This window comes from Macaca thibetana, chromosome 3 (genome assembly GCF_024542745.1).
Source record: "Macaca thibetana thibetana isolate TM-01 chromosome 3, ASM2454274v1, whole genome shotgun sequence".
NCBI lineage: Eukaryota > Metazoa > Chordata > Mammalia > Primates > Cercopithecidae > Macaca > Macaca thibetana.
In genome coordinates, this window is record NC_065580.1 from 103,469,500 (window position 1) to 103,482,739 (window position 13,240).

The 13,240-nt window shown below is 43.5% G+C and overlaps 2 protein-coding genes and 1 long non-coding RNA gene across 3 annotated transcripts in view; 2 read left to right on the plus strand and 1 right to left on the minus strand.

Annotated features, from left to right (window-relative positions):
- Positions 1-13,240, minus strand: part of LOC126950102 (uncharacterized) — a 480,177-nt gene that overhangs the window by 67,288 nt on the left and 399,649 nt on the right. The gene's annotated exons all lie outside the window — the stretch shown is intronic.
- LOC126950111 (uncharacterized) overlaps positions 1-13,240 on the plus strand; it is a 189,675-nt gene that overhangs the window by 66,973 nt on the left and 109,462 nt on the right. The window lies entirely within an intron of this gene.
- The window catches only part of FKBP9 (FKBP prolyl isomerase 9), a 51,564-nt gene that overhangs the window by 17,933 nt on the left and 20,391 nt on the right, over positions 1-13,240 (plus strand). The window contains exons 5-6 of the mRNA XM_050783282.1: positions 3,461-3,650; positions 12,074-12,219. Of these exons, the coding sequence (XP_050639239.1) occupies positions 3,461-3,650; positions 12,074-12,219 (336 nt within the window). The remainder of the gene's footprint in view (positions 1-3,460; positions 3,651-12,073; positions 12,220-13,240) is intronic.

Below are 13,240 nucleotides of genomic sequence, written 5' to 3' on the forward strand. Positions count from 1 at the left end.
TATGGCCTTGGCCACCAACCTCTCTGGCTTTAACATTTGTGAAATGAGACTTGAACTAGACACTATAAAAGTTGCAGATATCAAGGTAGAAATTTAGCCATATAATGTCAGAATTGCCAGATTTCCCCATTTGCACCTCTACAATGGGTTTTACCTATGACATTAACTCCATATGGACAAAAGCAAAGGGTAATGTTAGAAAACACATTAATTAGAAGCAGTGTCCTGTTTGTAGTTTTCCTGTGAAGGAAAACACATAATATTGACTGATAAATAGAATTTCTCAGGTACTCATGTTTGAATTTCAGGTGCGTTTAATCATATTGACATGCTGACACAACATAGAGACCTGTAGGCGTTTACACAGCAGATGGATACAGTGATGTGTTGATTAATAATGGGGATATGTTCTGAGAAAGGCATCATTAGGCAATTGCATTGTTGTGCAAATGCCATAGAGTGCACTTACACAATCCTAGGTGCTATAGCCCACTGCACACTTAGGCTGTATGGTGTAACCTGTTCTTCTAGCCTGCAAACCTGCACAGCATGTGTACTGTGTACTCATGTGTACTCACTCACAGGTGAGCTACTGTAACATAATGACAAGAATTTGTGTATCTAAACATAGAAAAGGTACAGTAAAGACATGATATGATAATCTCATGGGACCACTCTCATATATGTGGTCTGTTGTTGACCAAAACTTCATTATGCAGCAGATGACTTCGTAGTTAAGGATATAAATGAGAACATGATGCTTCTTAAGAAATTTACTGATAGTGATACCCAACTTACAATAGCCAATATGTTTTCGATGTTGTTTTCTGGCTCTGGAGCAGAGCAGGAGAAGGGAGCCTGAGGTGGTGGGGCTCAGCCGTCTCTCGTCTCTACCTCCATATATATATACACACACACATACATACACACTCATATATATATACACACACACTCATATACTCATATATATACTCATATACTCATATATATATACTTTTTTATATATATAATTTTTTTTTTTTTGGAGACAGAGTCTCACTCTGTTGCCCAGACTGGAGTGCAGTGGTACACTTTCGGCTCACTGCAATCTCTACCTCCTGGATTCAAGAGATTCTCCTGCCTCAGCCTCCTGGGTAGCTTGAACTACAGACGTATGCCACCATGCCTGGCAAATTTTTGTATTTTTAGTAGAGACAGCGTTTCGCCATGTTGGCCAGACTGGTCTCAAACTGCTGAGGTCAAGCCATCCACCCACCTCGGCCTCTCATAATGCTGGGATTACAAGTGTGAACCACTGTGCCTGGCCCACTTTTATATATTTTACATGCTGGGGATCTGCAGATGGTTTCTTAAAAAGAGTATTAGGGGTGAAATTCCCTACTAAAGGAAAAATAAAGTTTAAAACAGTGCCATAAACATGTCTTAATTCTCCCCCCAACCAAGATGTAGATATTGTTATTATTATTTTTAGAGACAGGCTCTCACTCTGTCACCCAGGCTGGAGTGACGCCATCACAGCTCACTATAACCTCAAACTCCTGGGTGATCTTCCTGCTTCAGCCTCCCGAATAGTTAGGACTACAGGTGTGTGCCACCATGCTTGGCTAGTTAAAAAAATTTTTTTAGAGACAGTGTCTCACTATGTTACCAAGGATTACTTTGAAATCCTGGACTCAAGTGATCCTCCCACCTCAGCCTCCCAAAGTGCTGGGATTATGGGTGGGAGGCACTGTGCCTGGCAGTTACTGTTTTCTTACTGATGTTCAAATGGTCTTGTCCTTGGCCCCAAGAAGTTCATTCACATTGGCTCCCAGATCCTTCTGTCATCAGCCACATAACAAAACCAGATGTGAGCCTAATATGAGAAATATTATTTATTTACTTTAAACAAATAATAGTTTATTTAGAATAGTTATTTTTGATTGCTTATACTTGAATACTGTGCTCGGCTATCCAAGTGTAACTTTAAATGGTTGAACTGTATGGTATGTGAATTATATCTCTGCTAAGTTGTTATAGAAAACATTATTCATTTAGTGCACATTAATGCTAGAAAAATTGAAACCCCAGGCCGGGCATGGTGGCTTGCGCCTGTAATCCCAGCACTTTGGGAGGCTGAGTAGGGTGGATCGCCTGAGGTCGGGAGTTCGAGAGCAGCCTGGCCAGCATGATGGCAGGTGCCTGTAATCCCAGCTACTAAAAATACAAAAATTAGCCAGACATGATGGCAGGTGCCTGTAATCCCAGCTACTCGGGAAGCTGAGGCAGGAGAATCACTTCACCTGGGAGGCGAAGGTTGCAGTGAGCCGAGATTGTGCCGTTACACTCCAGCCTGGACAACACAGCGAGACTCCATCTCAAAAAGAAAAGAAAAGAAAAGAAAAATTTAAACCCCATGGTTACTTTTAAGGCTTTCATTTTTATCTTAAATGAAAAGATACAGTAAAGCACACACAGATTAATATTCTATCTCCCACGCATGTGATTTGGGGATTGACCACACCTTGCATTCCAGGGGCTGACTCAGCAGCCGGCTTTCAGCAGATTTCATCATTCCTTGGAGGGGAAGGAGATGCAGGGTGGGCTTTGCCAAAGGCCAGTGGAAGGAGCTCAGGCTTGGTGGCATCTAGTTTGCTTGTCCGGGCCTACTCCTTTGCATAGTATAACAAATGGCAAGTAAAAGTGAGGGACTGGTTTGTTGGTTAACTTTCTACTATCCCAAATTACTGGATTTTGGGTTATTTATTGGTTGATGTTGATCTTTGCAGGAAGAACTAGTGTCCTGTAATCTCTTCATGTGGATTTCATTTTGCAGATATTCAAAATATTCCCACTGTCAGGAACATCCAAGAGAAGCAGTACTACCCAGAAGTTAGACAGAAGTGATTTGAGGACTATTTATTTATATTTTGGATTGTGGGTGCCATTTTTTCTCTGTTATCTCTGCTAACTTTCATGTTATTTATATCTTGCTTTGGATACACTTAAGGCGTTGAGTTTTACTTTTTGCCTCTAAAAAATTGACTGTTCGTTCCAAAGAACAAGACTGTGTACAGTTCTCCAGAACCAGACCAGAGATTTGGAATTACCTCCTTTAGATGTCTGTGGTTTGCATTTATTCACAAACAGAAACCCACAGAGGTATGTATTTGGGTTTGCTTGTGGGTGCATGCCCACCTACATAGAGCCTTGATTTTTCAGCATGAGCCCAGAAAATATGGTCATGGTGGTTGCTTATGTCATTAATATCAATTTTCTCATTTTGCTGAGTCAGATTTTAGATTATACCATCAGCCCATGGTTGGACACTATGGGGGCCCATTCAAGACCTGGAAGAACATTTGTTTCCTTGGCTTCAAAACTTCAAGAAGTGAATAACACCAACCCCGAGGCTGTTGAGTTGTAAAGTACGTCCTAAATCCTGGGTCCCGTTTAATCATCTTCTCCCATTCCATTCTAGGGAAGGACATTCCCGGTCAGGCATCTCTGGTGTTTGATGTTGCATTATTGGACCTCCATAACCCCAAGGACAGCATTTCCATTGAGAACAAGGTAGTACCTGAAAACTGTGAGCGGATAAGTCAAAGCGGGGACTTTCTCAGGTATCATTACAATGGCACGCTTCTGGATGGCACCCTCTTTGATTCCAGGTAAGGAAATGATTAAAGTCTTCAATTACCAGAACGTTGTATTGAATAAAGTCTGCCATTGGCTGGACCATGATTTAAATACTTTGTCAATGCTGATTCATAGTTGGCATTTTCATCTCTAATATAGGTTTCTATTTTCTGATACTTAGTTCTTCCCTCCCTTCCTTCCTTTCTTTCCTTTTTTTTTTTTTTTTTTGAGACAGAGTCTCGTTCTATTATCCAGTCTGGAGTGCAGTGTAGCTGCATGATTGTGGCTTTCTGCAACCTTGAACTCCTGGGCTCAAGCAATTCTCTCATCTCAGCCTCCTTAGTTGCTAGGACTGTGGGCGTGTACCACCATGCTTGGCTAATGTTTTATTTTTTGTAGAGATGGGCTTAAATTTATTCATAGGCTCTTGTAACCATCTCTTTCTTGGGGGCTGTTTTAGATGGTTCTGCAGGAAGCCAGGAGAGACCCTCGACTCCCACCATCCCCCTATACTGTGCTTAGCTGTCCAGGTATAAACCTCATTATAGGGCCCAAGATGAGGAGTGGCCAGAAGTGATGTCAAGGAGGTACAGTGGGCAGAGAATGTGCTTGATGCCAAGAGAGCTGGGCTCTAGCCCCTGTGGTGCACTAGCTGTATGACTTTGGATAGCGTTTGACTGCCTTGGACTTCATTTTTCCCTATTCCAGCACCTTTGTCAAGTAGATGGTTAGATTAAAGAGATAAGGTATGTGTCACAGTGCTTTACAAATTTCAGTGGCTGATCAGCTGGGCGGCACTGGTTGGATGCATTCAGCTCCCTTCGGGATGCTGGGTGCCATGGAGGCTAATTACTGGCCTCCTTTGTTGTTCAAAGTTTTGTTTTGTTTATCAGGCATGGCCTGCAATTGTAGAGATGGCTTGCATTTGGCCTGTCTTGCTCATTCCAGTGGCATGTGTTGTTTGAAACTACTCCTTTAGCTCCCAGTAGAGCAAACAAGTAGCGACAGCAACCTCCCTGTCTCTCTGAGGTGATAGACTTCTAGTTAATGGAGTCATCCAAAACCATTACAGAAGAATTTGTATATGGCATTATTTCATTTGAATAATTCATTCTTGTTCCTAGGATCTCTTTTAAATTTGTCATTTAAATTTTTTGGGAAAGAGTAATAGTTACATAGCTCAAAACCAAAACAAAGCATGCATTATATGTTGTAAATTAGCCAGGCGTGGTGGCGGGTGCCTGCAATCCCAGCTACTTAGGAGGCTGAGTCAGGAGAATGACTTGAACCCAGGAGTCCAAGGTTGCAGTGAGCTGAGATCACGCCACTGCACTCCAGCCTGGGCAACAGAGCGAGACTCTGTCTCAAAAAAAAAAAAAAAAAAAAAAAAGAAAAGATATGTTGTATACCTGTTCCTGTCTGCCTAACCTCCCTCTCTCCCCTACCACTTAGAGTTAACCATTTTTATTGGCTTCTATTTTTAATTTTCCCAATGTCTAGATTTTTTTTTTTTTTGAGACAGAGTCTCACTCTGTCACCCAGGCTGCAGTGCAGTGGTGCAATCTTGGCTCACTGCAACCTCCGCCACCCGGGTTCAAGCGATTCTCCTGCTTCAGCCTCCCAAGTAGCTGGGGTTACAGGCACACACCACCATGCCTGGCTAATTTTTGTATTTTTAGTAGAGACGGGGTTTCACCATATTGGCCAGGCTGGTTTCGAACTTGTGGACTCCCAAAGTGCTGGGATTACAGTCGTGAGCCACTGCACCCAGCCTAATGTGTAGATTTTTAAAAATGCAAATATAAGCAAACACAAATGTTATTTTCTCCTCTCCAAAGTATATGGCTTTCAGAATATAGTATTACTAGGGAACAAAGTGGTGTTCTGGATTTTTGTTACTCTGGGATTTTTCCATGCTAATACATAGAGAAAAATGCTCTATTTTTTACGTCTACATGGTGTCCCATTGGGTGAGTATATTGTATTTAGATAACCATTCTCCTATTGATGAACATTTGAGTTGTTTTTATCTTCTTCTGTTACCAAAAAAAAATAATTTAGTACACATGTGTATTATTCTTTGTTGCATTCCAGTGTGGTTCTATTCTTTATTCCCTGGAATTATATTTCCAATTGAAAGACCATTTTTCTGTGTATACCAGATTTCTGTTCACATAATGGAACCACAGTTTTCTCAGGTTTCAAAGAGCTTTCTGTTTTAGTACAGTGGGATCTAATCCATTCTAATAGCTGCATATATTTCATTGTATAGACTTGCCTACATTTAGGTAATCAATCCTTGTTTATCCTTTATGTTTCCTGAATTTTGACATTTAATTAAGGCTGCAGTAATTATTTTTGTAGGAAAATCTTAAAATATATGATTGTTTCCCTGGGATACATCTCTAGAAGAATCTCTGGGTCAAAGGTTATGTGTATTTTTTTTTTTTTGAGATGGAGTTTCGCTCTTCTTGCCCAGGTTGGAGTGCAATGGTGTGATCTCGGCACACTGCAACCTCTGCCTCCTGGATTCAAGCAATTCTTGTGTCTCAGCCTCCTTAGCAGCTGGGATTACAGGCATGAACCACCACTCCCAGCTAATTTTGTATTTTTAGTAAAGATGGGGGTTTCGTCATATTGGCCAGGCTGGTCTTGAACTCCTGACCTCAGGTGATCTGCCTGCCTCGGCCTTCCAAAGTGTTGGCATTACAGGCGTTAGCCACCGTGCCCTGCTTTTTTTTTTTTTTTCTTTTTGAGACAGAATCTTGCTCTGTTGCCCAGGCTGGAGTGCAGTGGTGCGACTTCAGCTCACTGCAACCTCCACCTGCTGGGTTCAAGCGATTTTCCTGCCTCAGCCTCCCAAGTAGCTAGGATTACAGGCGCCTGCCACCACACCAGGCTAATTTATGTATTTTTGATAGAGACAGGGTTTTGCCATGTTGGCCAGACTGGTCTTAAACTCCTGACCTCAAGTGACCCTCCCGCCTCGCCTCCCAAAGTGCTGGGATTACAGGCATGAGCCACTGTGCCGAGCAGTTATGTGTATTTTTACACCTTTTGATACATACTACCAAGTTGCCCTCAAGTAAGGTTTTACTCAGCATCACAGTTTAAGAGTATCCCATTCCCTGCCAACTTAGTAACACTAGGTATCATTTAAAAATAATCTTGGCTAGGCCAGGCGTGGTGGCTCACACCTGTAATCTCAGCACTTTGGGAGGCTGCGGTGGGTGGATCACTTGAGGTCAGGAGTTCGAGACCAACCTGGCCAACATGGTGAAACCTCGTCTCTACTAAAAATACAAAAATTAGCCGGGTGTGATGGCAGATGCCTGTAATACCAGCTCCTCGGGAGGCTGAGGCAGGAGAATAGCTTGAACCCAGGAGGTGGAGGTTGCAGTGAACCGAGATCACGCCACTGCACTCCAGCCTGGGGAGACTTCATCTCAAAAAAAAACAAAAAACAAAAAACAAAATAAAACAAAAACAAAAAAAGTTGCCTAATTTATGGGAGAAAAAAATGGTACCTATGGTTTTAATCTGAATTTTCAATTGCTATTGGGTTTGAAATTCCTTTGGATGTTTGTTTGAGTATCTTCTTTTGAACTATCTGTTTAGGTCCTTTGCCTGTTTTTCTATTTGGGGCATTGGCGTTTGTCTATTTCTTGTTGATTTGAAGAGCTCTACACATTAAAAATATTAATTATTTTATGGTTGCATATTATTAAAAACATTTTCCTCAATTTATTTGCATGTTAATTTTGGTTGTTTTGATTTTTGACCCATTTAACTATAAACCTTTTATGTTGTTAAATACATTAGACTTCCTCATTATGGTTCCTGTCTTTGGTGACTTGTTACAAAGTCTGTCCTCTTCCTAGAGTATATAAATGTTTGCCTGTATTTCCTTCAAGCCTTTTATTGGTTGCTTTTTTTTCTTTATTCTTTAAGATATTCTTTATTAGAATTTTTTTTTTTTTTTTTTTTTTTTTTGAGACGGAGTCTCACTCTGTCGCCCGGGCTGGAGTACAGTGGCCGGATCTCAGCTCACTGCAAGCTCCGCCTCCCGGGTTTACGTCATTCTCCTGCCTCAGCCTCCCGAGTAGCTGGGACTATAGGCGCCCGCCACCTCGCCCGGCTAGTTTTTTGTATTTTTTTTAGTAGAGACGGGGTTTCACTGTGTTAGCCAGGATGGTCTCAATCTCCTGGCCTCGTGATCCGCCCGTCTCGGCCTCCCAAAGTGCTGGGATTACAGGCTTGAGCCACTGCGCCCGGCCCTTCTTTATTAGAATTTTTATTTTCAAAGGTACTAATATTCTTTTTTTTTGAGACAGAGTCTCGCTCTGTTGCCCAGGGTGGAGTGCAGTGATGTGACTGCAGCCCACTGCAACCTCCACCTCCTGGGTTCAAGCAATTCTCTTCTGCCTCAGCCTCCTGAGTAGCTGGGACTACAGGCGTGCACCATCATGCCTGGCTAATTTTTTTGTATTTTCAGTAGAGATGAGGTTTCACCATGTTGGCCTGACTGGTATCAAACTCCTGGCCTCAAGTGATCCACTCGCCTGGGCCACTCAAAGTGCTGGGATTACAGGCATGAGCCACCACTCCAGGCCAGAGGTAATGTGTCCTAATTGCATAATGGAAACAATGCAAAAATGTATAGCAAAAAATGTAAATTTCTTATCAGCCCCTTCCATTCTCACTAGCATGAGATAACCAGTGTTAACAACGTTCCGCAGTTCCTCTCTGTGCTCACAAATGCTTTCATATTTAAGTCTTTAATCCGTCTGGAATTTATTGTGGTATCACTGTGACAGGAAGGATTTAACTTTATTGTTTTCCAGGTGGTTAGCTAGTTTTTCCAACATCCTTCATGCATGACTCTATCATTTCCTTACTGCTCTAAAATGTGATTTTTGTTATGAACCAAATTCTTATATGTACTTTTGAGTCTTTGTGTAGAATTTTTATCCTTTACCTTCTATCTATTTCTAGGCCAACATCACACCTTTAGCTATGATTAACTAGTGTTAGCTTTTTAATTTGTATAGTAGAGGGCATTCTTTTTCTTTTTTAAAAAATAACTTTTTTTTCTACTAAGTGATGCATTGAAATGATTTAAAATCCTGGAAGTATAGAAAGGTATACAGTGACAAATTTCCCTACTATCCTTGTCCAACCTCCCCTCTTCATAGGGAACCAGTGTTATTAATTTCTTTTTCAGGCACATGCCACCAGGCCTGGCTAATTTTTTTAGTATTTTTAGTAAAGGTGGGGTTTCACCATGTTGGGCCAGGCTGGTCATGAACTCCTGACCTCAAGTGATCCACCTGTCTCAGCCTCCCAAAGTGCTGAGATTACAAGTGTAACCCACTGTCCCCTGCCCAGTGTTATTAATTTCATAGGTCTTCCATACATATGTAATGAAGTACATATATATATATATTTACCTTTTTTAATTTTTTATAAGAATGGTAGCTTGCTATATACTGCACCTTAAAAACAGCATTCTTAATTGTTTCTTTTTTCAGATGAATTTTAGCATTACTTTACTGAGCTTCCCACCACCACCAGATACACACCCCTGGGATTTTGATTGGAATTGCTTTAAAATTTGTAAGTTACTTTGGGCCAGCCATGGTGGCTCAGGCCAGGCACGATGGCTCACACCTGTAATCCTAGCACTTTGGGAGGCTGAGGCAGGTGGATCACTTGTGGATAGGAGTTCAAGACAAGCCTGGCCAACATGGTGAAACCCCATCTCTACTGAAAATACAAAAATTAGCTGAGTGTGGTGGCGCATGCCTATAATCCCAACTACTTGGGAGGCTGCGGCAGGAGAATCAGTTGAACTCTGGAGACGAAGGTTGCAGTGAGCTGAGATCTCGCCATTGCATTCCAGCCTCAGTGACAGAGTGAGACTCTGTCTCAAAAAAAGAAAAGGAAAAAGAACTTATAAGTTAGTTTAGGGGAGGACTGATGACTTTGCTTTTCCACTGGGGAACAGGATGGTTTTCCATTTACTTGTCTTTAACTTTTAAAGTTATTCAGCGTTCGCTACAATTAAGCCCACTCCACCACTCCGTCTCTCCTTCGGAGGCTCTTTCCTGCCTCTCGGCTTGGCCCTTGCTGCCAGCCCGGTGCTTGTCCCTGAGGCAGATCCCACAGCCTTTGGTGTCTGCTGTCTCCCCTCTGCCATGGAATCTTTGTGACTATTCCAGTGGGCAGGGCAGCAATCCCCACTGTGGGTCCCTGCCGTCTCTCTCACCACTTGGTGTCCCTTCGTCGGGAGCCCACCACGTAGGTATCCTCCTCTTCCCTGAATGTCTGGTAGTGACTGCACATTGCTGGTGATCCCCAGGGTCCTGCAGGTGGGAACCTGGGGAGGGTGAGCCCTGCTCTGGCTGGAGGATGCTGGGAGCCTGCATGGTCCTCCTCTTCCCTGCTGTGTTCCCCTCCAGGCCTTCCTGGCCAGTGCACCAGGAGGAGGCTTGGAGCTGCTCAGCGTGGGGTGCTGTCCTTAGTGGGTGGGAAGAGGGACTCACAGCCTCCTCTGGGAATTTATGTGGACAATCTCCTGCTTCCTGGGTGAGGAGGGACATCTGTTGTGGTTCTTTCTTCATGCCCCATGACTTTGTGGTCTCTGAGGGGTATTGAGAAGGGAGAACCTCCACAGTTCTGCCTGTGTATTGACCCGGCCCCACTCGGCGGTCTGGTCTCTCTTCTCCGGGACGTCATGCGCTGGCTGTGGGGTGAGGGAATGGCAGGACCGACTGGCTCTTTCAGGACAGGCTTTCTGCCTCATCGGCACCAGGTGGTGTGGGGAAGGGGTGCAGGTCACGTGGTCCAGTTTGATAGTGGACTTGGCATATGAAGTTTTATTACTTTATTCTGCAATAATTATGCTGTGGGGAATTGGTTCCTCTTTTTACCAAACTCATGGTAATAGACTCACTCAGCAGTTTACACACAGGCTGTATCTCTCCCTGAGTGGACTTGGGGCTCCTGCCAGGAGCACTTGGGAAACCCAGGTATTCACCAGGATGGCGTGGTGAGCAGAGGTGATACTGGGGGACTTTTGTTGGGCTGTGGTAGAGACTGCGGAATTCATTACTCTCAGAGTGTATGCTGCTTTGCTGGCGACCGGAATCTTCATGTCAGGCTGGGTGCTGTGGCTCAGCACTTTGGGAGGCTAGGGCAGGCAGTTCGCTGGAGCCCAGGAGTTTGAGACCAACCTGGGCAACGTGGTGAAACCCAGTCTCTACTAAAAATACAAAAATGAGCCAGGCACAGTATTGCACGCTATAGCCCCAGCCACTTGAGGGGCTGAGGTGGGAGGATCAGTTGAGTCCAGGAGGTTGAGGCTGCAGTGAGCTGAGACTAGACCACTTCACTCCAGCCTGGGAGACAGAGCAAGATCCTGTCTCAAAAAAAAAAAAAAAAAAAAGTAATTAAAAAATAAAAACAGAATACTCATGTCCCTCATGTGCAGATATCTTCTCTTTAGATATTGGAGACGTTGTCCCTGTGACACATTTGTAGTTTCTGATAAGGGCTATGTTCGATTCTGTTTTCTGTTTTGTTTTTTGTTTTCAAGACAGGGTCCCACTCTGTCACCCAGGCTGGAGTGCAGTGTTGTGATCTTGGCTCACTGCAACCTCAACCTCTCCGGCTCAGGCAGTCCTCTGACTTCAGCCTCCTGAGTAGCTGGGACTATCGGTGTGTGCCACCACACCCAGCTAATTTTTGTAATTTTGTAGTAACAGAGTTTTGCCATGTTGCCCAGGCTGGTTGAGAGCTTGATTGTTTTCATTAACTTGACATGGTTATCAAGTATACAGGCTGGGCATGGTGGCTCATGCCTGTCAACCCAGTACTTTGGGAGGCCGAGGCAGGAGGATCACTTGATCCAGGAGCTCAGGACCAGCCTGAGCGACATAGTGGGACTCCATCTCTACAAAAAATATATGTATATTTTATTAGCTAGGCATGGTAGCACGTGCTTCTGGTCCCAGCTACTTGGGAGGCTGAGGTGGGAGGATTGCTTGAGCCTGGGAAGTTGAGGCTGCAGTGAGCTGTCTGTGATGGTGCCACTGCACACCAGCCTGGGTGACAAAGTGAGACTTTGCCTCAGAAAAAGAAAGCATACTGTTCAATTTACATTAGCTCCATTTCTGTGTGGTGCTTCTCATAACCCACACTGCATTCATAACCTGACTAAACCAGAGGGCTGCACAGTGTGTCTCTACAGGTGGCTGTTCACATGCTGTGTGGGGGTTCCTATTTACCCTTCCAGGGGAGCGTGTTTCTTGGCTGTGTCCTCAGATGCTATGGTTTACGCTGTTCTGGAGTCTGGAGGCCTCTGTGTGCTTTTGCATCTCTGTCCCAACTAATTTGCACAGCTGCTGTGGAGGCCCTTATGAATGACCTCTTTCTTTCCTTTCTTCTTTTCTAGCTACTCTCGGAACCGCACGTTTGACACGTACATTGGGCAGGGCTACGTGATTCCTGGGATGGATGAAGGTCTACTTGGTGTTTGCATTGGAGAGAAGCGAAGGATTGTGGTCCCTCCTCACCTGGGGTATGGAGAGGAAGGAAGAGGTGAGCATCAGCATCACCTGCCTTCCTCACTAGCTGTGGCTGCTTCCACATTGCTTGGAACAGGGCTTCTTTTTCTTTTTCTTCTTTTTTTTTTTGAGATGGGGTCTCCGTCTGTCACCCAGACTGGAAAGTGTAGTATGTGATCATTGCGTACTATGGCCTGGAACTCTTGGCCTCAAGTGATCCTCTTGCCTCAACCTTCGGAGTAGCTGGCACTACAGGCACGCACCACCACACCCTGTACACAGCTTCTTGAGAGCCAAAATATTGAAGCTAAAGTCCAGCCCAAGACTGGAATGCCCAAATAGATTTAGTTTCTAGAGTTGTCCTGTTCTTTCTCCTTGTTTCTCTGCCCATTTTCCTTTACCTTTTGAAAATGTTAAATCCTACACCAAAGTCGCAAGCACTTTATAGTGAATTCCACTTTGTTTTGCCAGTTGTTAACATTTTGCTATATTTGATCTTTTTATATTTATTTATTTATTTTGGGCTGAACCATTTGAAAGTAAGTGCAAAAGCCCCTCTTTGGTTTTTCTTTTATATGTTATAAAATTCACCCATTTAAGTATACAATTTAATGATTTTTAGAAAATTTAGTGGGTTATGCAACTATCATTATAATCCTGTTTTAGAACATTTTTGTCACCCTCATACCTCACTTCTTTTTAAAAGTTACACAAATCATACATGTTGACTTTAGAAAAAGAAAATACAGATAAGCAAAGAAATCCTGCCACCCAGAAATAAATATTTTTTTCCCTTGTTTTTCTTTTTTACTTTTTTTTTTTTTTTTGAGATAGAGTCTCATTCTGTCACCCAGGCTGGAGTACAGTGGCACGATCTCGGCTCACTGCAACCTCTGCCTCCTGGGTTCAGGTGAGTCTTGTGACTTAGCCTCCCAAGTAGCTGGGAGGCACTACAGGCATGTGCCACCACGCCTGGCTAATGTTTTTTAAAATTTTCAGTAGAGATGGGGTTTCACTATGTTGGCCAGGCTAGTCTCAAACTCCTGGCCTCAAGT